The sequence below is a fragment of the Panthera leo genome (genome assembly GCF_018350215.1).
Source record: "Panthera leo isolate Ple1 chromosome Y unlocalized genomic scaffold, P.leo_Ple1_pat1.1 chrY_random_Un_scaffold_78, whole genome shotgun sequence".
Taxonomy (NCBI): Eukaryota; Metazoa; Chordata; class Mammalia; order Carnivora; family Felidae; genus Panthera; species Panthera leo.
The window spans coordinates 508,764-531,039 of NW_024962232.1; the positions used below are offsets into that span (position 1 = coordinate 508,764).

At 40.6% G+C, this 22,276-nt stretch overlaps 1 protein-coding gene across 1 annotated transcript; it reads left to right on the top strand.

Annotated features, from left to right (window-relative positions):
• Positions 1 to 4,751: 4,751 nt before the first annotated feature.
• On the top strand, positions 4,752 to 19,066 carry LOC122212823. The gene is made up of 2 exons (XM_042926799.1): positions 4,752 to 4,851; positions 18,165 to 19,066. The coding sequence occupies exons 1-2, from the start codon at positions 4,752 to 4,754 to the stop codon at positions 18,899 to 18,901; spliced, it is 837 nt and encodes a 278-aa protein (XP_042782733.1). The 3' UTR covers positions 18,902 to 19,066.
• Positions 19,067 to 22,276: the final 3,210 nt, after the last annotated feature.

Sequence of the window (22,276 nt, forward strand, 5' to 3'; positions counted from 1 at the left end):
TTACAACTTTTGAAATTCTTTATTAATCTTTAAACATTGACGTTTTAATTCTGATGTGTCATAGTGTGGGGCTCCTTGGTTTCATCATGTTTGGAACTCGGTGCTTCTTGTCCTAGATGTCTGTTTTCTTCTCCAGTTTTGGAAAGTCTTCAGTTATCTTTTCTTCAAATAATTTTGGTACCCCTTTTCCTTCTTGTGGAATCCCTATTATGTGGATTTTTGCTCACTTAATATTTCCAAAGTATCCCTTAACCTATCCTCATTAAAAAAAAAAAAAGTCTTTCTGCTCTTTGTTTTGGGTGCTTTCCCTTAATCTGTCTTCCATATCACTGATATGTCCTTCTGCATGCAGTCTTCTACTGTTGATTCCCTCTAGTGTTTTTTTTTTTCTTTTACTTTTCACCTATTATCTTCCTGAACTCTGATTTTGTGTGTGTTTGCTATCTCTTAATTAAAGGTCTCACTTAGTTCTTCCTTTTCTCTGCAGCTCGGCGAGCATCTTGACCATTATTAATTTATATTCTTTATTTAATTGAGGCACAATGCTTACCTGTGTTTCCGCTCTTTTCTGGGTTTTTTATTGTTCTTTCTTTTGGAGCATAATTCCCTTTCTCTCCTTTTGCTTACCTTTCTGCATTTGTCTCTATAGATGAGGCAGAGCAGCTACTTCTCCTACACTTGAAGGAATTGTCTTATATATGATTGTCCCCCTGGGTAGACTCTGTGTGCTAGTTGGTGACATTGGCTGGCTGGCTGAAGCCGTGGCTTGCATTGACTGGGGATCCTGGGGCTTTCTACATAGCAGGCACCCTGTCAGGATACTTAAAGCTGAAGTGAACGCAGACTGGGGTGTCCCAGGATTCTGTGTGTTGAGGGTACCCTGGCAGGACAGCTGAAGCTGAAATGATTGCAAGTTGAGGCATGCTGGGGTGCTGTGTATAGGTGCCCTGTACAGGGTGGCTAAAACATAAGCAGTCTGGGGGACAGGTTGTCCTTGATCTCTCTATGCAGACGGTTCCTGGGCAAGATAGGTGAAGCTAACGTGGGCACAAGCTGAAGGCAGAGGGATTTGTACATGCAGAGGATACCTTGCCAATATAGTTGAAGCTGAAGTGGATATAAACTAGGGTGTACCAGGACTTTCCACTGAGAGGGTGCCCTGAAGGGGCCGTGGGAGCTGAGGTGGGGTACAGTCCAGGAATGGCTCTTTTTATATGCTAGTTCCTCTTTAAAGTGCATTGTTTAAGGGGGGAAAGCATGTCATGGGTGTGTGTGTGTCCAGTGCAATTGGGGCTGGTGTGTATTGTGTGCCTGGAACTTACTGAGGCACCAGGCCAGCTACAGCAACTGGACCCTGCTGTGGTCTATACTTTTAAGGAGATGGAGAATGTGGGGCAGCTGGGGCTCAGTGGATGGAGTATCTGACTTCAGCCCAGGTCATGATTTCACAGTTCATGAATTTGAGAACCACATTGGGCTTGATGGTTTCAGTGTAGAGCCTTTCCTGAATCTTCTGTCCCCCTCTTTCTGTCCCTGCTCTGCGTGTATTCTCTGCTTCTCAAAAATAAGTAAACATTAAAAAATGTGGATGTAAAATGTACCCTGCCATTCTCCCGTCTTTATGACCCAGAGAGAACTCCTGTGTCTCCTCTGTCATTGACAGAGTTCTAATGCTTTCTTTTATATGACAGTTGCTCTTTTCAAACTGCAGTGTTGTGTTTTTTTTTCTTTCTTTCTTTTTTCTGCCCAAAGACAGCGGAGTCTCTTCCTGGATCTTAACCAACTGCCCTTGGCAACGTTAGGGGTGAGTGTTCCCTTTGTTACTGTCTCTCTGTCTTGCTGTTTTATTTCTTTTCTGTCTTTTGATTTGCTATGTTTTGTTAGGCACAATCTGTGCAGTCAGTCCTCAGCTCCTCAGGAGGAATTGTTATATCAATGGGTGCAATCCCCAGGGAGCTGGACAAATTGGAAGTACACCTTCTGGCTGGTTCACCAGAAACGTAGTCAGGGAGTTCAGGCACAAGAGCACCTAGGTCCAGGGGACCCAAAAAAGGTGAGGTTTGGCTACCCATTACTGACAAGATCGCAATTCAAAGAAATAGTGGAGGTGAAACAAATGGGAAATGTATTCAGAGGCCGACACCAGAAATGCAGCAGACTCACATCAAAGACTCCCTCTAATGTGCTGAAAATACTTCCAGGTTTATGTAAGGAAAATGTGGGACAAAAAGAGGTAGGTATACACAGGTGGTCACTAAGGTCAGGTTGGTCACTGCCTTGGGCTTGAGGGTGGAGTCTTATTGGCTCAGGCAGTCCTTATTGCTAGAGGGGTAGATTCAGTTACCATCAGGTGATACTTTGCTTTCAGGATCCTGAATTAAGAGATAAGCAAAGGGTGGGGAGGGGGCGCATGTGTGGCTTGGCTGATTAATCATCCTACTTCCGTACAGGTCATGATCTCATGGTTCATGGGTTCATGTTCCGCATTGGGCTCTGTGCTGACAGCTCAGAGCCTGGAGCCTGTTTCAGATTCTATGTTCCCTGCTATTCCTGCCCATCCCCCACTTGCACTCTGTCTCCCTCTGTCTCAAAATTAAAGAATCATAAAGAAGGAGAGAAGCTGGAAAGAAAAAGTTAATCAATTGGAAAGTTTGAGGTCAATCTGGAGGTAGTTAGAATCTTCTTTCACTTTGCACGAGTTGAGTTCAAGGCCTTCCTACACAGCCATCTTGAACCGAAACTAGAATAGGGTCCCTCTGAATCCTATTTTGATTGGGGAAAGTTTGAGAGAAATCCAAGGAAGGAGACAATACAAGCAAGGAATCTGCCAGTTCTGTGTACAAATCGACATAAACACCAGTACCTCCCCTGATTACAAGTGTGGCATGTACAGAAAAAGGCATAGAAAAGGTCTTCAGATTGGAAAAAGTAAAAATAAAAATCTCAATTCTTTTATGTATTTATTTTTCAATTTGTATTTTGGAAAGAGAGAATGAGCAGAGACGGGGAGAGAAAGAGACAGAGAGAAAGACAGAGAGAGAAGCTTAAGCAGGCTCCATGCTTAGCACAGAGCCCCACACGGGGCTCAATCCCCTGACCATGGGACCATGACCTGAGCTGCTGAACCCAGCAGTCTGGTAGTCAACTGATGGAGCCATCAAGGTGCCCTGAAAACTGCCGCGACTCTTTCAACGTTTTTTTTTTTTTTTTTTTTAATTTATTTTTGGGACAGAGAGAGACAGAGCATGAACGGGAGAGGGGCAGAGAGAGGGAGGCACAGAATCGGAAACAGGCTCCAGGCTCCGAGCCATCAGCCCAGAGCCTGACGCGGGGCTCGAACTCACGGACCGCGAGATCGTGACCTGGCTGAAGTCGGACGCTTAACCGACTGCGCCACCCAGGCGCCCCAACGACTCTTAAATCATGGGGTTATCAACATGAAACAAATTCTAAGGGGTATACATCAGGTTTCTAGAACTCAAACATAATTAAATAAGCCCCAGAATACACGGTCAATATATACAACTCAGTTTTATTTTTATACATATGCAATGAACAATTAGAATATGAAAAGCTTTTAAAGAACCATTTAATATCAAACCAAACATTGAAATACTTACATTTAAATCTAACAGCCATGCACAGGATCTGTATGCTAAAAGCCACAGAAGGCTGATTGGATCAATCAAGGAAGATATAAATAAATGGAGACATAGGCCATATCTACCCATGGAAGCTTCGCTAGTAAGATGTCAATTATCAACTTGATCTAGAGATTCAACATAATCCCAGTCGAAATCCCAGGATTGTTTTGTGGATATCAGCAAGCTGATCCTAAAATGTGTGTGAAAAGACAAAGGAACTAGAACAGCCAAACAGCTCTGAAAAATAACCAATTTGGAGAACTCATGTTGCACAATTTTAAGACTTAATATAAACCTCCCGTAATCAAGGCAGTGTGATAGTGAAGAAAGATGGAGACACAGGTCAAAAGATAGAACAGAGAATCCAGAAACTGACCCCATACACAAGCATCCTCACACAACTTCTGATAATGACATATAGCCAACCTAACAGAAAAAGGGATATAGTCTTTCATCAAGTGTTACTGGAACAATTAAGTGTTCATATGCAATAGTAATCAATGAACTAAGTAATTAATTAATTAGTCGGTTCATTGATTAATTAATTAAGAGAAGCCTTGACCTAAATTCATAACTTATACCAAAATTCACTCAAATGGATCATAGATGTAAGTGTAAAGTACAAAATTATAAACTTTCATAAGAAAGAAGGAGGGATGTTGATTCATTGAATCATTCAATAAAAATCTTTGGAGCATTTAGAGTGAGACAACACAGTCTACACCCTGAGGATCCACTAGTGAACAAAAAGAGCAAGGATCACTGTGATCTTGGTGCTTAATAGTCCAGTTGGGGGACTGACAAAGGAAATGGAAATAGAAACTATGGTAGAGAATAATGAATGGGGAAAAAAAGGAAATACATCTTGGAGAGGATAGAAGAATTGGGGGAGGGGGTGTGAAATACTAGACAGGGTGAAATAGGAGACACAGAAGGTCCTGCTGAAAAAGGTGTCAGTTGAATAAATAAATACCTCAAGGAAATGAAAGAACTACCTGCTGACAGGAAGGTGATCTAGGCAGAAGGACCCATGAATTCCCCAAGGCAGGAGTGTGAACGTGTGTACTGATGGGAAGCAAGGAGGCCAGTATAGACAGAGAAACGAGGATGAGAAGAAGGAGGAATAAAGAGGTGGAGGTTGTGGGTCTAGGAGGAGAAAAAGAGGATGAGGGAGAGAAGGATGTAAAGACTGCCAGCAATAGACAAGGTGAAGCCACATCTGGTCATACCTGTTCCTCCGCCTCACATTACCGGCTGCAGTTCTTTTTATTTTTTAATTGACATTTACTAAACTGTGTCTAGACCATGAAAAGCTAATTCTACTTGTAGCAACTAATTGAAGCAAGAAAATGGAACACCCTCAATGATCAATAGCAGTGTTTAAATAGGTTATGGCATGCTATGTGGCCTTTAAAATTCATAGCCCTGCAGAACATTTATGACCTAGCAAATGCTCGTATCACTAGATGACCAGAAATGGGATTCACAGCTACATAGCTAATTTTGGTTAATGCATGTACATATACCTCTTCCCTGGCGATTATACCACAGTGTTAGAGGTGCTTACCTCCAGGGGCACCTGAATGGCTCAGTCGGTTAAGCATCTGGCTCTAGATTCCAGCTCAGTTATGATTCCACAGTGTGTGGGACCAAGCTGCATATTAGGCTCTGCACTGACAGCGTGGAGCCTGCTTATGATTCTATCTCTCTCTCTCCTCCCATCCCTCACTCTTGCTCATCTGTCTCTCATTCTCTCTCTCTGCCAAAAATACGTAAACATAAAAAAAGGTGTTTAGATATGCTTATCTCCAGGTGTTTGACTTATGACCATTTTTCTTTCTTTTTTATTTTTAATTTTCTAACTTTTCTGCAAAAAACTTTAAGACTACCATAATCATAAAATAACATTTCAAATAAATGATTCAGTCTAGTATCATTTAAATAAATAAAGTGTTTCAATTTTATAAATTTATTAGGTACATTCAACATATCAAGGATAGTTTCAAATAGTCCAGTGTTAACGTTGCTAACGTCTAGATTACAATGGGAGTCAAGGGATACCTGGGTAGCTGAGTCAGCTGAGTGTCAAACCTCTGCTCAGGTCATGATCTCACAATTTGTGAATACAAGCACCACACCAGACTCAGTGCTATCAGCATAAAACGCACTTTGGATCATCTGTCCCCTCTGTTTGCCCCTTCTCTGTTTGTGCGCTCTCTGTCTCAAAATCAACATTATTTTTTATTTTTCATTGTTTTAATTTTTTAAATGTTGATCTATATTTAAGAGAGAGAGAGAAAGAGTAAAAGCTGGGCCAGAGAGAGAGAGAGAGAGAGAGAGAGAGAGAGAGAGAATCCAAAATCCAAAACTGATTCCGGGCTCAAACTGACAGACTGTGAGATCATGACCTGACCTGAAGTCAGATGCTTGACCAATTGAGCCACACAGGAGTCCATAAAAACTGTGAGTTTATAAGATATTACATTTGTTTGAAAATCATATAATTGGCTTTACACCATATGCTATTGGCTTTAGGAATGACTTTAGTGAACAGATTCATCAACCCACTTACTCTAATTAATATATTAACTTCCATAATATCACCTTCAGTGGGTCTGCTCCAGGACCACATCATATTAAACACGAACAAATAAGCAATCAAGCAAACAAACAGACAGACAAAGAAAGAAACAAAACAAGAACTAGTAGCAAATCATGACGCATAGTGATCCATCCCACTGTCAACTTTTGTTACTATTTTTTTGGCCAAAGAGCTTATTTCAAAGGATTCTATTGCTTTTAATACAGATGAACTTCAGCAATTAGTTCAGCATATAGGTTTGAGGACATACTGAAATGTAAAGGAAATACATAAGTTTATATTGTATAACCTTAGGCCTCTAACTTCCATGAAACTCCAAAAGGAGAACATTACTAGCACCATGAATTCTCTCCCTGCAATCACTCCCCATTCCTGCTCCATCTCCCTTCCCCAACGTAATCAATATCCTGACTTTGGGCAACAGAGATTAAATTAGTCCATGTTTGAATTTTATAAAAATGTAATGGAATAATATGCATTTCTTTAGACCTGGCTTCTTCCGTTCAACATTATAAGGCTCATCGATGTTGTTTTGCATAGGTGTAACTCAGAGATTTCTACTTCCACATTGTATTCCCTTAGATGATTATTTAACAATTTGCTTATCAATTCTACTGTTGATTCACGTTTGGAATGTATGTTTCCATACTGTACTTATTATACGGAAGACTGCTATGAACATTTCCCTTTTACTGTGCTCAGCATGAAGCGTATCTACTACAGCGCATTAATGTTTAGTTAGCTGCCATAGCCTTAAACCCTGGCTGTACATCAGAATCACCCTGATGTCTGGATGTCAGTTCCACAGATCATTCTAATTTGACCTTGGGCTAAGAACCACTAGGGTAGATGTTGAAATCCCCAGACAAAAGGAGGAGATGAATCCAGTTTAAGGAATTCTCAATGGGTTCCTCTTTCTGGACAATAAAATGCAATGTAAAAATTATTTTGTGGGCATATTGACATCACTTTCCTCCCCATCACCCTCCCCCTACCCCTCGTTCTTCCCCTCCTCCCCCTCCTTCTTCTCCTCCCTCCTCCTCCTCCTCCTCCTCCTCCTCCTCCTCCTCCTCCTCCTCCTCCTCCTCCTCCTCCTCCTCCTCCTTCTTCTTCTTCTTCTTCTTCTTCTTCTTCTTCTTCTTCTTCTTCTTCTTCTTCTTCTTCTTCTTCTTCTTCTTTCATAAATCTCCTAGACAAAAAGACTACATATAGATTTTAAGAGACTCTGCATAGCTTCCATAATATGTGGAAAATTCCCCAAATTCTCAAAGGAAACGTCTTTAGACATGTTCTAAAAATATGTGTTCCATAATACGGCACACTTGAGTGGGAGATTAGGGTATCAAATATGTAGACATACCCTAGTTTGGTATCCCAGCTCCATAAATACTGAGACTGGAAAAGGCAAGAGTTAATTTTCCACGGTACAGATAAACACAGAATTAAATGAGATCTCCTTAGTAGTAACTGTTACAACTGAAAATTTAGTTGGTGCTATTTAATTTTCTAGTTTCCTGAAACTGTTTTTTGGATTCATGCCCAGAATCTGTCTTGATGAATATATGTCTGAGAATGAAAGCCAAAAACGAACAATGTGACTCTAGAAAGTACTGCAACAGTTAACATTGAGGTCTCACAAAACTCTGAAAACACGTTCTTCATTTTCAGTCTCCAATATGCATTGAGAGGAAGGAGAAAACAGAGGTCATGATATAACTCTTTTGTGAAACGTGAAGTTATGTGCAGTAACTTATTATTTTTGTGAAGTTATGTAATTGCCTCTGGTTTGTGATGTAAACCTTGTTTCAAGGTTGCACTTGAATCCGAAAATTCTTTCAGCAGACTCCCCTCCCACCTGATATGACGTTGACTCCAACACTTCACCAAGAAAGATTTCTAAACTTTGACCATGTTTGAGTGTTTATAGAAGTTTCTGGAAGCATGGAAGACCTCATCTTTGCCTTCAAGAAACTTACAATATTTGAGGGTAGGAAAAACCCAAACACCATACAAAGCACAGTAAGACTTCAAGGTCAAGTTTCATGTATCAGGAGAAGTCCACTGAGCTGAGTTGATCAGTAAAGGCATCTCAGAGGCATAGCACAAAGAATCTTAAAGGATAACCAAATTTCTAGCTGGCAGGCAGAAAGGAGAAGGACAAAGGAGACAAAACCAAATGTGTGGGGAAAAAGGAGGGGCGGCCATTCCAAGAACAGTGAGAACAACCCTGATGGAGTTTGAGGTTCTTCTACAACAGTGGCCATTGAGTATTTGTGACGATGACCAAGACTGGGTAGAAGATGAGGTACCTACATCACCCATCAATTCCATAATCTTATGTAAGAAGGTCTTGTTGACAGCGAAGAATTGGAGACCATCAGTTAGAACCTCCAGATGGTAATAACGAAGCAATTCGGTAGAAACAAAACAACGAAAAGTTAAAATTCTAAGCAAACTTCTGTAAGTATGTGAATTAAATCCCAATGAATAAGCAATTGAAATCCATGACCAACTTAAGACCCCTCTTGTGTCTCTCTGTTAATGGGACATTGTCTTCAGTTGCTCAAGAGGGAAAGAGCCTCATTGTCGGTCGTCCCCTCCTCAACGTCTTTCCTGTGATCCATTCAGCAGCAGGGGTTCTCAACTCCAACTCCAACGTATGCCAAGCCACCTAGTTTCTCACCACCTGCTTACTCTCCATTTTCGTTCTTAGCCCCATGCTGCCTTTCCCTTCCAACCAAAATCCCAGTTCATTCTTTTCACTGCATCAGGAATGCAATCCAAAAATCCTGAATCTGAGCAGTTCATTCCTCTGCTTAAAACAACCCTCTAATCTCCACTCTACTCAAAATGACACATAGAATCTGTAACGTGACCACCAGATTTGGCAGTCTTGCCTTGTCACCCCTCTAATGCCATCTTTCCTCATTCTCCTTTCATTAGGTGATTGGGACCGTCTCTTCTCCTGGTTTCTCAAATTAGACCCACGTAGGTTCCGCTTAGGATGCATTTTGTGTTCGCTAGTTTCCTTACCGTTCTTGCTACGGGTCCAAGTTTGAATAAAGGACTTTTCTCCCCAAGAAACCTTTGTTGGCCAATCCTCTAATCGACATTTTGTCCCCTGTGTCATTCCTTCTCATAACATTTAGTCTTTTATTTAACAGCATTTGCCACAAGTTGTAATTATACATGTACATTTTGTAGCTGAGGTTTGAAACATCCTGAATATATGGAGCGTGCATGTTTGATTATCACTGTGTACTTGAACCTAATAGCACCTGACACCTAAGGTGTTCAATATGTATATCCACAGTGCCTGAAATAGGGGACTTTTAACTATCTCCTGGTGTGCTGGACTGCAATATATATTCAAGTCTTTAATAATCTCTACCACCAAATTTAGTATTCATATACAAAAAAGGGAAGGGTCACCTCCTCAAGAATAGGAAAAAGAGTTTGCCTTGTTGATAGCTTCTATGGTGTAGCTTACATTTTGACCTTCGAAAGACCCCACCCTGGAGATATAGTTTGCATGGATGTAGTGACAACTATGAGGAAATTAAAAAAATACAGTGTTTATTGAGTGTAATGTGCCAGTATTTTTTCCACACTTTTTACAGCATTACCAATAATCTCACAACTATACTGAACATAGGCGGTATACGTCCCCTTTACAAATTGGAAAAGCAAACTGTGAGGTATCATTTGCCTACAGTCTAAGATCTGGCTGGTAGACGAATTTTATGGGGCCAGGTAATTTAAAAAATCCACAATTTTGTCCAAGGTAACCTCTGGGAAATCAGAAAATGAGCGGCTTTCATAAGTGCAGCTGCCCAGAGCCTTTCAGAGGAGCCGTCTGTGTAGAGCCTGGGCTTTGGCGCCACCACGTCTCCAGGATCTCACTACCAGGAGAAACCCCCATTGTAGGGAAGGGAAAGAACATCCATCTATGGCAACTTAAGGTGTTTTAACCCCTGTCAAGAGAGTGCAAACCTCCAATTACTTCATTCAGTACTTCAAGGAGCAAATCAAAGCACACCTCGTGTGATTTTCAAACATCACTCTGAGATGAGAAATCAAACAACGAAAGTCATAGCAACACAAAGCAAGTAACACTTTCCAAAACACACCTCCAGAAGGGCCAGGCCATGGAGAGGGGATGAGTCCACTTTAATATAGCAGTGCTCTCAGGTGCAGAGCACATAAAACAAAACAAAACAAAACAAAACAACACAACACAACACAACACAACAACAACAACAACAACAACAACAACTATAACAACAGCAACAACAAAAACGTTAACACACATAAGGAATAGAAAACTATCCACAATGATGAAACGGAAGAATTCCCCTCAGACGAAATTCCAGGAGAAGTAACCGTTAAAGAATTGATCAAAATAGATAAAAGCAGTATAACAGCAAGAATTTAGAATAATTGTCATAAGAATAATCACTTGGTTTCAAAAAAGGCATAGAAGACAACAGAGAATTTAGTATTGCAGTGATAAAAGAACTAAAACATAGCCATGGTTAATTAAAAAGGCAATGACATAGGGATTGATTTTAATCACTGATACAAAAACAGATAAGCTGGAAACTTGGATGTCTATCACCCAAGTTAATAGTTACGCTATTGTAGCAAAAGCTAATTCTAAAAAAAAACTATTGAATAATGAAAAACAGAAAGCTAAAGTATGTCAAGGTTTAAATACCTAGCATGAGTCGTGCAGCTGTATAGTTGTTTAAAATTCTAGGATATCAAATAATATTATGTGATAGCCATTGGAACAAATGCAAAGTTCACCAGTTCTACCTTTGCTCTTCTACATGTGGAGTAATACGTTATTGGGCCTTATAGAATATCTGAAAAAATGAATACTAAAAATTAAAAAGTTTTTGAAAGTATATGTTGCTAGTGAGTTTGTCATGTCAAACAAAGTAATAAATAGGTGTTATTTCCAAACCCTATTCACGTGCACTCTTATTATGGCTAGAGTGCATAAAAAGTAATTGCACAATTGCAATACACATGATTACCAGTGCAATCTATTTTTTTTAATTCCATTGTTCATTTATTTGAAAGCCAGAATAGAGCATGAAGAATGTACCCTGTAGGTTCTGGATTCTCTCCTTGATTCCAAATGTCTTATTTAGGATGCTACCATAAAGACGGTAAAACAATATTATCTGTACAATGAACGTGTAAAATTTGGTACACCTTACTAGTATTACAATTTTGCTGATTACCATATGTGATTACAAATACACACGTGTGCACTGGGTGAAGTTAGATGTTTCATACTTCTATCCATAACATGAGGAATTCAATATATTTTAAAGAGTTAGATTCCAGTTACCAATTCTAATGTGGGATAACATGCACAGTTCTTGCTTATTTCTCACTTATTGTGCAATTATGAAGTTACCATAGAGCCCTAAGGGTAAATTCTTTTTAACTACACTTAACTGAACATATATCACTGAAAGTCAAACTTTGGCCTTTCAAAGATGACATGAGACTGAACGCAGAAAAACCAAAAGACTCCATGAAAACGCTGCTAGATCTGATACATGAATTGACCAAACATACAGGATACAAAATCAGTGTAAAGAACCTGGTTGCATTTCTATACACCAATAAGGAAGCAACAGAAAGAGAAGTCAAGAAATCAATGCCAATTACAATTTCAACAATAACCCTAAAATACCAAGCAAGAAACCAAACCAAAAATGTAGAAGATCTGTACGGTGAAAGTATAGAAAATGTATGAAGGAAAATGATGAAGACACAACAAAATCAGGAAAAAAACCAAACAAACAAACAATCCATGCCTATAGAGTGGAAGAATGAATAGTGTTAAAATGTCAATACTACCCAAAGCAATCTACACATTTAATGCAATACCAATCAAAATTGTACCAACATTCTTCTCCAGACTGGAGCAAGCAATCTGAAAATTGGCACGGAACAACCAAAGAACCTGAGTAGCCAAAGTTATGTTGAGAAAAGGAAGCCAAAGTGGGAGGAAGCCCAGACTTTCGACTCTCCTACGAAGCTGTAATCATCAAGATAGTATGACATTGGCACAGAAACTGGCACATTAACCAAGGAAACAGAATAGAGAACCCAGAAGGGGCCCCACAAATGCATGGTGAACTAATCTTTGACAAAGCTGGAAAGAGAATCCAATGGATAGAAGACAGTCTCTTTCCAAATGGTGCTGGGAGAACTGAACAGCAACATGATGAAGAATCAACTAGATGACTTTCTTACAACGTGCACAAAAATAAATGCAAAATGGATGAAAGACTTAAATGTAGACAGGAAACCATCAAAACACTAGAGGAGAAAAGAGGAAAAAAAAACCCTTTGACCTCAACTGCAGCAATTTCTTCCTTGGCAAGTCTCAAAAGCCAAGGGAATGAAAAGCAAAAATGAATTATCAGGACCTGGTCTAGATAAAAATCTTCTGCACTGCAAAGGAAACAATCAGCCAAATTAAAAGGCAACCGATGGAAGGAGTGAAGATATTTGCGAATGACATATTGGTAAAGGGTTAGTATACAAAATGTATAAAGAACTTACCCAAGTCACACCTGGAAAATGTAATACAGTGAAAAAATGGGCAGAAGACATGAATAGACACTTTTCCAAAGGAGACATCCAGATGGCCCACAGACACATGAAAAGATGCTCAACATCACTCATCATCAGGAAAATACAAATCAAAGCCACACTGAGACACCACCTCACACTAGTCAGTGTGGCTAAAATGAGCAACTCAGGAAACCACAGATGCTGGCGAGCATATGGAGAAAGAGTAATCCTCTCTCACTGTTGGTGGGAAAGGAAACTGCTGCACCACTGTAAGCATGAAACCTACGGACATCACAATGACTCTGAACGCATATCTTTCCCTGATAACACTGAATTTCAATGGACTAAATGCTCCAACCAAACAACAGAGCGTATCAGAATGGATAGAAAAAACAAAAACAAAAAAACAAAACAAGACCCACCTATTTGCTGTCTACAAGAGACTGATTTTAGACATGAGGACACCTTCAGATTGAAAGGGAGGGGATGGAGAACTATCTATCATGCTACTGGAGGTCAAAAGAAACCTAGAGGAGCCAACTTATATCATGCAAAGTAGAGTTTAAGTTGAAAGCTGTAACAAGAGATGATGAAGGGCTTTCTATATTAATTCCAGGGTCTCTCCATCAGGAAGAGCTACACATTTTAAATGTCTACACACCAAATTCGGAGACACACAAGTATATAAAACAATTAATTAAAAACATACAGAACCTTATTGATAAGAATGTGGTAATTGCAGGGACATTAAATTAACCAGAGAAAAAAAGATGGAAAGTCTCCAAAAGCATGGAGGTTATAAAACATCCCACTAACGAATAAATGGGTCAACCAGGCAACTTGAGAAGAAATTAAAAGATATAAGGAAACAAATGAAAACGAAATACAACAATGCAAACCCTTTGGGATGCAGCAAGGGCAGTCCTGACAGGGAACAACAAAACAAAACAAAACAAAACAAAACAAAACAAAACAAAACAACAACAACAGCAACAACAACAAACATTGCTATCCAGGCCTATCTCAAGAAACAAGAAAAATCCCCAATACAAAATCTAACAGCACACCTACAGGAACTAGCAGCAGAACAGCAAGGCACGCCAAACCGAGCAGAAGAAGAGAAATAATAAAGATCAGAGCAGAAATAAACAATATGGAGTCTAAAGGAAAACAGTAGAGCACATCAATGAAACCAAGAGTTGTGTTTTTGAGAATATACACAAAAGGGATAAACGTCTAGCCTGGCTTCTCAAAAAGAAAAGAGAGGGGACCCATATAGGTAAAATCACGAATGAAAATGGAATTATGACAACGAATCCCTCAGAAATTCAAGCAATCATCATGAAACACTATAAAATCTTCTATGCCAACAAACTGCACAACCTGGAAGAAATGGACAAATGCCTCCATACCCACACACTTGCAAAACTCAAACCGGAAGAAATAGAAAATGTGTACGGACCCATAACTAGTGAGGAAATTGAATCAGTTATCAAAAATATCCCAATAAATAAGAGTCCTAGACCAGGTGGCTTCCCTGGCGAATTCTAGCAGACATTTAAAGTAGAGATAATAGCTATCCTTCCCAAGCTGTTCCAAAAAATGGAAATGAAAGGAAAACTTCCAGACTCATTGTATGACCCAGCATTACTTTGATTCCCAAATGAGAGACACAGAAAAAAAAGGAGATTTACAGGCCAATATCTCTGATGAATAGGGGTGCAAAAATTCTCAACAAGATACTAACAAATCACATTCAATAGCATATAGAAAGTATTATTCAACACGATCAAGTGGGATTCATTCCTGGCCTGCAGGGCTAGTGCAATATTCACAAATCAATCAATGTGCTACATCACATTAATAAAAGAAAAGATAGGAAGCATAGTACACTGTCAATAGATGCAGAAAAAGTATTTGAGAAAATACAGCTTCCTTACTTGATACAAACCCTCAAGAAAGTTAGGATAGAAGGAACATACCTTAAACATCATAAAAGCCATTTATGAGAAGCCCACAGTAAATATCGTCCTCAATGGGGAAAAACTGAAACCATTCCCCCTGAGATCAGGAACAAGACAGAGATGTCCACTCTCACTCCGGTTGTTGAACATAGTGTTGGAAGTTTTAGCATCAGTAATCAGACAGTAAGTGAAATTAAAGGTATCATCATTTGCAAAGATGAAGTCAAACTTCCACTTTTTGCAGATGACATGACACTATACATGGAAAATCCGACAAACTCCGCCAAAAGTCCTCTAGCACTGATACATGAATTTAGCAATGTTGCATGGTACAAAATCAATGTACAGAAATTGGTTGCGTTTTATACACCAATAATGAAGCAACAGAAAGAGAAATAAAGAAATGGATCCAATTTACAATGCTACAAGAGTCAAAAAATACCTAGGAATAAAACTAACCAAAGATGTAAAAGATCTTTATGCTGAAAACTATAGAAAGCTTGTGAAGGAAATTGAAGAAGATACAGAGAAAGGAAAAACATCCCATGCTTGTGGATTGGAAGAATAAATATTGACGAAATATCAATATGACCCAACACAGTCCTCACATTATATGCAGCCCCAAACACATTGCACCAGAATTCTTCTCCAAGCTGGAACAAGCAATCATAAAATGTGTATGGAAACACAAAAGATCCTGAATAGCCAAAGTAATTCTGAAGAAGAAAACCAAAGTGAGAGGCACCACAATGCCAGACTTTAGCCACTACCACAAAGCTGTAACCATCAAGACAGCATGGTATTGGCACAGAAACAAATACATAGACTTAATGCCATAGAATAGACACCCCAGAACTGGACCCACATACGTATGGCCAACTAATCTTTGACATAGCAGGAAAGAATATCCAATGGAAAAAAAGACAGTGTCTTTAACAAATGGTGTTGAGAGAAGTGGACAGCAACATGCAGAAGAATGAAACTAGACCACTTTCTTACACCACTCACAAAAATAAACTCACAATGGATGAAGGACGTGAATGTGAGACAGTAAACCATCACACCCTGGAGGAGAAAGCAGGAAAATAGTCACTGTCCTCAGCGTCAGCAAGTTCTTAGTTGACACATCTCCGAAGGCAAGGGAACTAAAAGCAAAAATGAACCATCGAGACCTCATCGAAATAAAAACTTCTCCACAGTGAAGGAAACAATCAACAAAACTAAAAGGCAACTGACTGAATGGGAAAAGATGTGTGCAAAAGTCATACTGGATAATTGGCTAGTATCCAAAACCTTTAAAAAGAACTCACCAACTCCACACCGGGAAACAAATAATCCAGGAAGAAACGGGCAGAAGACTTGAACAGACACTGTTCTAAAAAAGACATCCAGATTGTCAAGGGACACATGAAAAAATGCTCAACAGCACTCCTCGTCAGGGAAATCCAAATCAAAACCGCACTGAGATACCACCTCATGCCAGTCAGAGTGGCTGATGTGAGCAAATTAGAAGACTATAGATGCTGGTGAGGATATGGAAGAACAGGAACCCAACCCTCTTGCACTGTTGGTGGTAATGCAACCTGGTGCAGCCGCTCTGGAAAACAGTGTGGAGGTTCCTCAAATCATTAAAAATTGTCTACCCTAAGACCCAGCAATAGCACTGCTAGGAATTTACCCAAGGGGTACAGGAGTGCTGAGACATAGGGGCACATGTACCCCAATGTTTATAGCACTACTTTCAACAACAGCCAAACTATGGAAAGAGCCTAGCTGTCCATCAACTGACAAGTGGATAAAGAAGTTGTGGTTTATGTATATACAATGGAATACTACTTGGCCATGAGAAAGAATGAAATCTGGCCATTTGTGGCAACGTGGATGGAACTGGGGGGTATTATGCTACGTGAAATAAGTCAGGCAGAGAAAGACAGATATCATATGTTTTCATCCATGTGTGGATCCTGAGAAACTTAGCAGAAGACCATGGGGGAGATGATGGGGGGAAAAAGTTATAGAGAGGGAGGGAGGCAAACCATAAGAGACTCTTCAATACTGATAACAGACTGAGGGTTCACGTGGGGTTGGGGAGAGGGGAAAGTGGGTGACGGGCATTGAGGAGGGCACCTGTTGGGATGAACACTGGCTGTTGCGTGGAAACCAATTTGAAAATAAATTACATTGAATGAAAAAGGAAATCCAGGGGTTGCTCTTACTGTATATGAGATTGCTTTCCATTTTCAGCACTTTATGAGCGTGAGGTAGTAGTAGCTTAAGCTGCGTAGATGAAAGCTTTGTGTGTTTAAGAAAAGGAGTTGAATAAAGACAGAGGCCTGTCACATGTATCACATTGACCTTGGCAAGTTTCTCTTCTGATTGTTACCATGACTTATCACTCTTAGTGATTCACCTAGTTTGGAGTCATCCTTTCATGGGGAAGTGGATTTCAGTTGATCATGGTAGGTGGTCTTTGTAGTATTTTGTGAATGAATTGTGTATGTGGTGATGATGGATGGACTATGCTGGTTGCTTTCAAAAGCACTTACACGGACGGTGTAACACGTTTTCTACCCTTGGAATCCCATACGGTCTTACTACCTTGTGTATGCCTTACCTGAAATATTCATGAATTGGTAGATAGTGAATAGGTTTTAGTGGCACTGAATGCCCTACTGGCCACTCACACAGAATTCGTTGACCTTTGCTCTTAAGCACACAATGACTCGGTCTTCCCTAAGCTGCATGAAAGTAAGCATGGATACTAACTAGGCAAACTGTTTGCTGCTGCTGTGAAGAACAGCTTCCTGAACTGTGAGCTGTAGCAACACACGTATGGAACCCTAAGCAAGGCACAGTATATCGGTATTCTTTGAAAGGGTAGAGTAGTTATTTCAATTTGGCTTTCAGTGCGTTGCATGACAAGGCATTTAATTAGCTAAAACCCTCTTAGAGTCGTGTTTGATTGCAAGGTGTGTGTACTGTCCACCGCTAAGTGTCATTTCATGTTAGATGGAATTAATGGAGGCTGAAGCACCCGTGCATTCACCTCTAGGACAACCCTCTTGAACTCGTGAAGAATTATGGGCCTTCTCAGGTAAGATTAGGTACAGGTCTTTCTCAAGGGCATAATCTTAAACACAGCCAAACCTAAGGCAGCTTTGGGCAGCCCACCGTGATAAGATATGCAGACATTGTGACCTCACAAAGCGCCTGGTCTCCTAGCAACTGCGATGTAACTCTCACAGCCTGCCTCCTGATTTGGCTTCATGGTAGAAAATTCATCAGGGCCCTGCGGCGGCCGCGAGACCTGGCAAGCGCGGGCGGCCCCTAGTGGCCTCACATCCTGAGCAGCAAGAAGAAGCTGGGGGCGCTGGCCCCAGGAGGCCCTGGCCCTGGCAGCAGGGGAAGGAGCCTCTAGCGCTGCAGGAGGGGCCGCCCTGGAGGCGCCTGAGGAGAAGATGGTGTACACGCGGAGGCAGCAGCCCCCGGAGGCCTGCCTCCAGACGGGCCGGCCAGCTGCCAGGCGGAGGCGCCACGGAGCCCGGACGGTGGCGGTCGGCCAGAGGAAGATGCCGCCCCCGCCGCCGCCCTCCCGCGAAGACAGCAGCCACCGCAAGCCCATGGCCCCCGGGCCCTCCTCCGGGGGCTGCACCCTGGAGGAGAGTGGGAGGGCGGCCACCCCGACGCTGACCACCTGCCCCACCATTCGCGGAGTGGGCGACGTGTGGGTCCAGAGCAGCCTGGCAGAAGCGCGGCGCCAGGCGCGCCAAGTCCTGGGAGTGAACCTGGAACCCGTGGTGAGACTCCGCCGCTTCCCAGTGCCTGGGCGTGAGATGCAGGCCACCGCCGCGCGACCTCTCAGCCCCGGGACGGGTTGTGCCTGGAGGGATGAACCAGGGACAGCCGGGACCGCGTCCCCTAGTGCACTTTATGGGCGAAGAAGCACCAGATGGTCCCGGCCAGCGCCCTCGAGATGCGGCGCCGCCTTCTGGGACTCCGGGGCAGCTGTGCCCTCTGCTGCCTCCCAGCACCGGGTCTGCGGAGGGAGGGGACCCCTGGACCGCAAGGGAGGTCCCCTTTCTTCCTAACCCCAGATTGAGATGTCTCCAGGACTGTAGGGGCAGATCCATGTGCTCTCTTGTTCCCTCATTGGTCTGAAGTCGTCAGAAGAAGCCATTCCACCCCCACCCCCTCCAAAGGAATTTGGTTCCATGCTTGTGTAATAAAGCTAGAATTTCCTTGCTGTTCTCCCACCTCTGGCTCCTACCACCTCATTTTCTTTCTTTCTTTCCTTTTTTGACTGCCACTCTTTCTGGACGAAAGATCGAATATGTGTGGAGAGTTGTTGCAATAGTTGGTATTCTCAACACCAATTGCAATAGTGGGTATTCTCAATCCCACACCTTTCTGAGTTTTAACTGGATTCCAACGCTTTGACCAAGGATACTGTCTAAGAAATTCAAGCGTATCACTGTTAATAATGTAAGGATTTGTATGGCTTTGAATGTCATGGGCTCGGTGATTACAAACCAAAAGATTCAAAGTTCAACTGTGTACACATTCTTCAGACGTTTCTAAAGATTTTATACTGAAATGTAATGTTGATGTTTACTGAACTCCTAAAGGAAATGGTAGACACTCGGAAGGTTTTGTTTAGTAAAATTAACTTGGGAAATTCTTTATAAGTGGGTAAAATTGAAAATGCATTGAGAAACCTCACGGTTTCTATTAAAAACCAATGAGTGAATTTCAAAAAATAATAAATAAATAAATAAATAAATAAATAAATAAATAAATAAATAAATAAATAAATAACTGGTGCTGGTTATGGACATGGATGGATTCCACCCGGAAATGACTTGGCCTTGTACCAATCTCACATACTGATCTGGGAATCTTTCCAGGAGAATTTATTTTAAAATGGAAATCACATAGTGTAAATGAGTAGGGGTAAGCGTGGTGACTAAACCTGCATACATAATAGCCGTTGGATTTCTCTGAAGTATTACTGATCTAGAGCGGTGGTACATTTTTTTTGGCACCAAATAACTGGTGGAGGTTATCTTTGGGCAAAATAGATTTTCCTCACTTGTGTTTGTCGTTGTTGTTGGATAACAGGAAATATCCACATTACCATGCATCACTCTTATAAATATCATGGCAGTTGGTTAACAGTTTTGCTCCAGGACTTTCCTTTATTATCTTATGTCCATGCACAGTTGTGTTAGCAGGTATTGGTCTTTTGTTTGACAATCAAAGACCACAGGGATCAAACAGGAGAGCCACACAGAGTACTTTTCACTTTTATGATAGTGTTTATGTCCTGTGGTCCAGCATGGAATTCTTGATTATCCAAGTGACCTCAGTTATTGGTGGCAGCAAGACTTAATGGTGTTTAGTCAGTGGTGCCGCAGCCAGATTTTACTGCGATATCGGAAGGGCCAAGGAGTGATTTTGTACCACTATTCTTTCAAGTTTAAGTATTGTGCAATAGAACCATCCATCCCAGGCTGAAACATGACATATTAAATCTTCCATATTACGGTTTCTCTCTGCTTGGCAGCTTTTTAGGGGAATAATGAGAGTTGTGATTTTTTTTAAATTTTCTTTTAATGTTTATTTATTTTTGAGACAGAGAGAGACAGAGCATGAATGGGGGAGGGTCAGAGAGAGAGGGAGACACAGAATCTGAAGCAGGCTCCAGGCTCCAAGCTGTCAGCACAGAGCCCGACGCGGGGCTCGAACCCACGGACCGTGAGATCATGACCTGAGCCAAAGTCGGACGCTTAACCAACTGAGCCACCCAGGCACCCCGAGAGTTGTGATTTTGACTCTTGAGCTTGTAGAGTTCAAATGGCATAGCTTCCTAATATACAGTTTCCCAGTAAGCCTCATATTCTTTTTTTCACTACTCAATGATAATGTGTTGTCACAAATACTGCCACATGAGTAAATAAAAGTGAATAATTATTTAAAAGATGCAGAGGGTTAAATTATACTCGTTTCATAGGAAGCTTATATAAATTTTCGTTACTAGCTTCCATTGCCAATGGTATTTCAAATACAGAGGTTTTTCTCCCCCACCCTTCCCAAAGTAACTGTTTTAGCTAATTAGCCCCTGAGGAAAAGATACATATTTGTACAACTTCCCTATTGTATATAATTGTATAGTAATTAAAAATGAATCCAATGACCATATTAGAATGTAATTTCAACATATAGCTTATCGAGGTAGCTTCCCAGAGGGTTTTGAAATTAGATGTAGCTGGGAGGATAACTTTGCTCAGCACAGCTTTGAATCACAACCATTGACACCATGCAGTTATTTGAACTTAACTGAGAATCTTAGTTTTTCCCTGCTATACCTTGTTACTTTATTGCACTTGAACTTGCATTCATGCTTTGTGTTATCTGGGCTATCTGAATTCGGTTTGGATCTGAATGTCCATCCTAAATTCAATATGTTGTTTAGCTTGTCCCTTAAAAAATTTTGGCATTTCTAGTTTAAAAAACAGGATGTAAAAAAAAAAAAATCTTTGTTTTTTCCAAGTTTTTACCAAAACCTTGCTGAAGTTTTGTTTTAAAACATATAAAATGTGAAGACACAACTAATATAGTTGATTCATATATTAATAGGAAAATGAAAGTATTTTATGTATTCTTTTGGGCAGACCGTGAAAAGGAACTTGACAAGGTGGCCTTTCTGGTGAGGCATTCATTTACTGTCTTCTAAAACGAGTCTGCGCTTAGGTTGTACAGATTTTTGAAATAAATCCCATAATCTTTATTCATTCTCATAATGTTATATCTCATATGGCACAACTAAGGAGGAAGTTTATGACCTTGCTATGCTTGAGTGCCTATTGTGGTGACTGGCACCTCAAATAAGCCTTTGAATTCCTGATGTCAGTTTTATCCCCCTTCTACTTGTCATCCAGCAACTTAATTTTCCTTACAGAACCAGTAATGTTATAATTATGGAGAGCAAGCTTCATTGTTGTTTACTGTCACTGTTGTGCTGTGTGTTTTGTCCAAGTTTGAGTACACAATTGATCCAGTATAATTTAAACCGGTGGCTGACACATATTGATTTGCTGTGTGCAAACAATAGTACTAGTGTTCTGAACACTGTTGAATAAAAATGCATGAAACATATTTGGATACAAAGATATCTGAGCAATTTTGAACTCATAGTTTTTTGGTGTTCCAAGGATTGCCATGGAGCTCTTAAAATCAGTGTTTTTAGTGCATATATAATTTATATATATAATATTTATATTATTTAGTGGGTATAATATTATATATTTGCTTTATTGGTGGGCTTAAAATATTTTTGGCAGATTGTCATGTCTTATGGGAATTAGAACTCAGTTGTTTGCCATGGAACTGAATTGTGTATTTGGACAGTTTAATGTGCACTTATGATTAAGATTTACGATCTGGTTGTAGTTTTCTTTTTAATG

What these genes read in the sequence shown, in the direction of transcription:
- LOC122212823 (XM_042926799.1), top strand. Translation starts at nt 4,752, where the DNA reads ATGAGAAGAAGGAGGAATAAAGAGGTGGAGGTTGTGGGTCTAGGAGGA. An exon ending in GACTGCCAGCAATAGACAAG is followed by an intron (nt 4,852 to 18,164) that starts GTGAAGCCACAT and finishes CATCCTGAGCAG; the next exon opens with CAAGAAGAAGCTGGGGGCGC.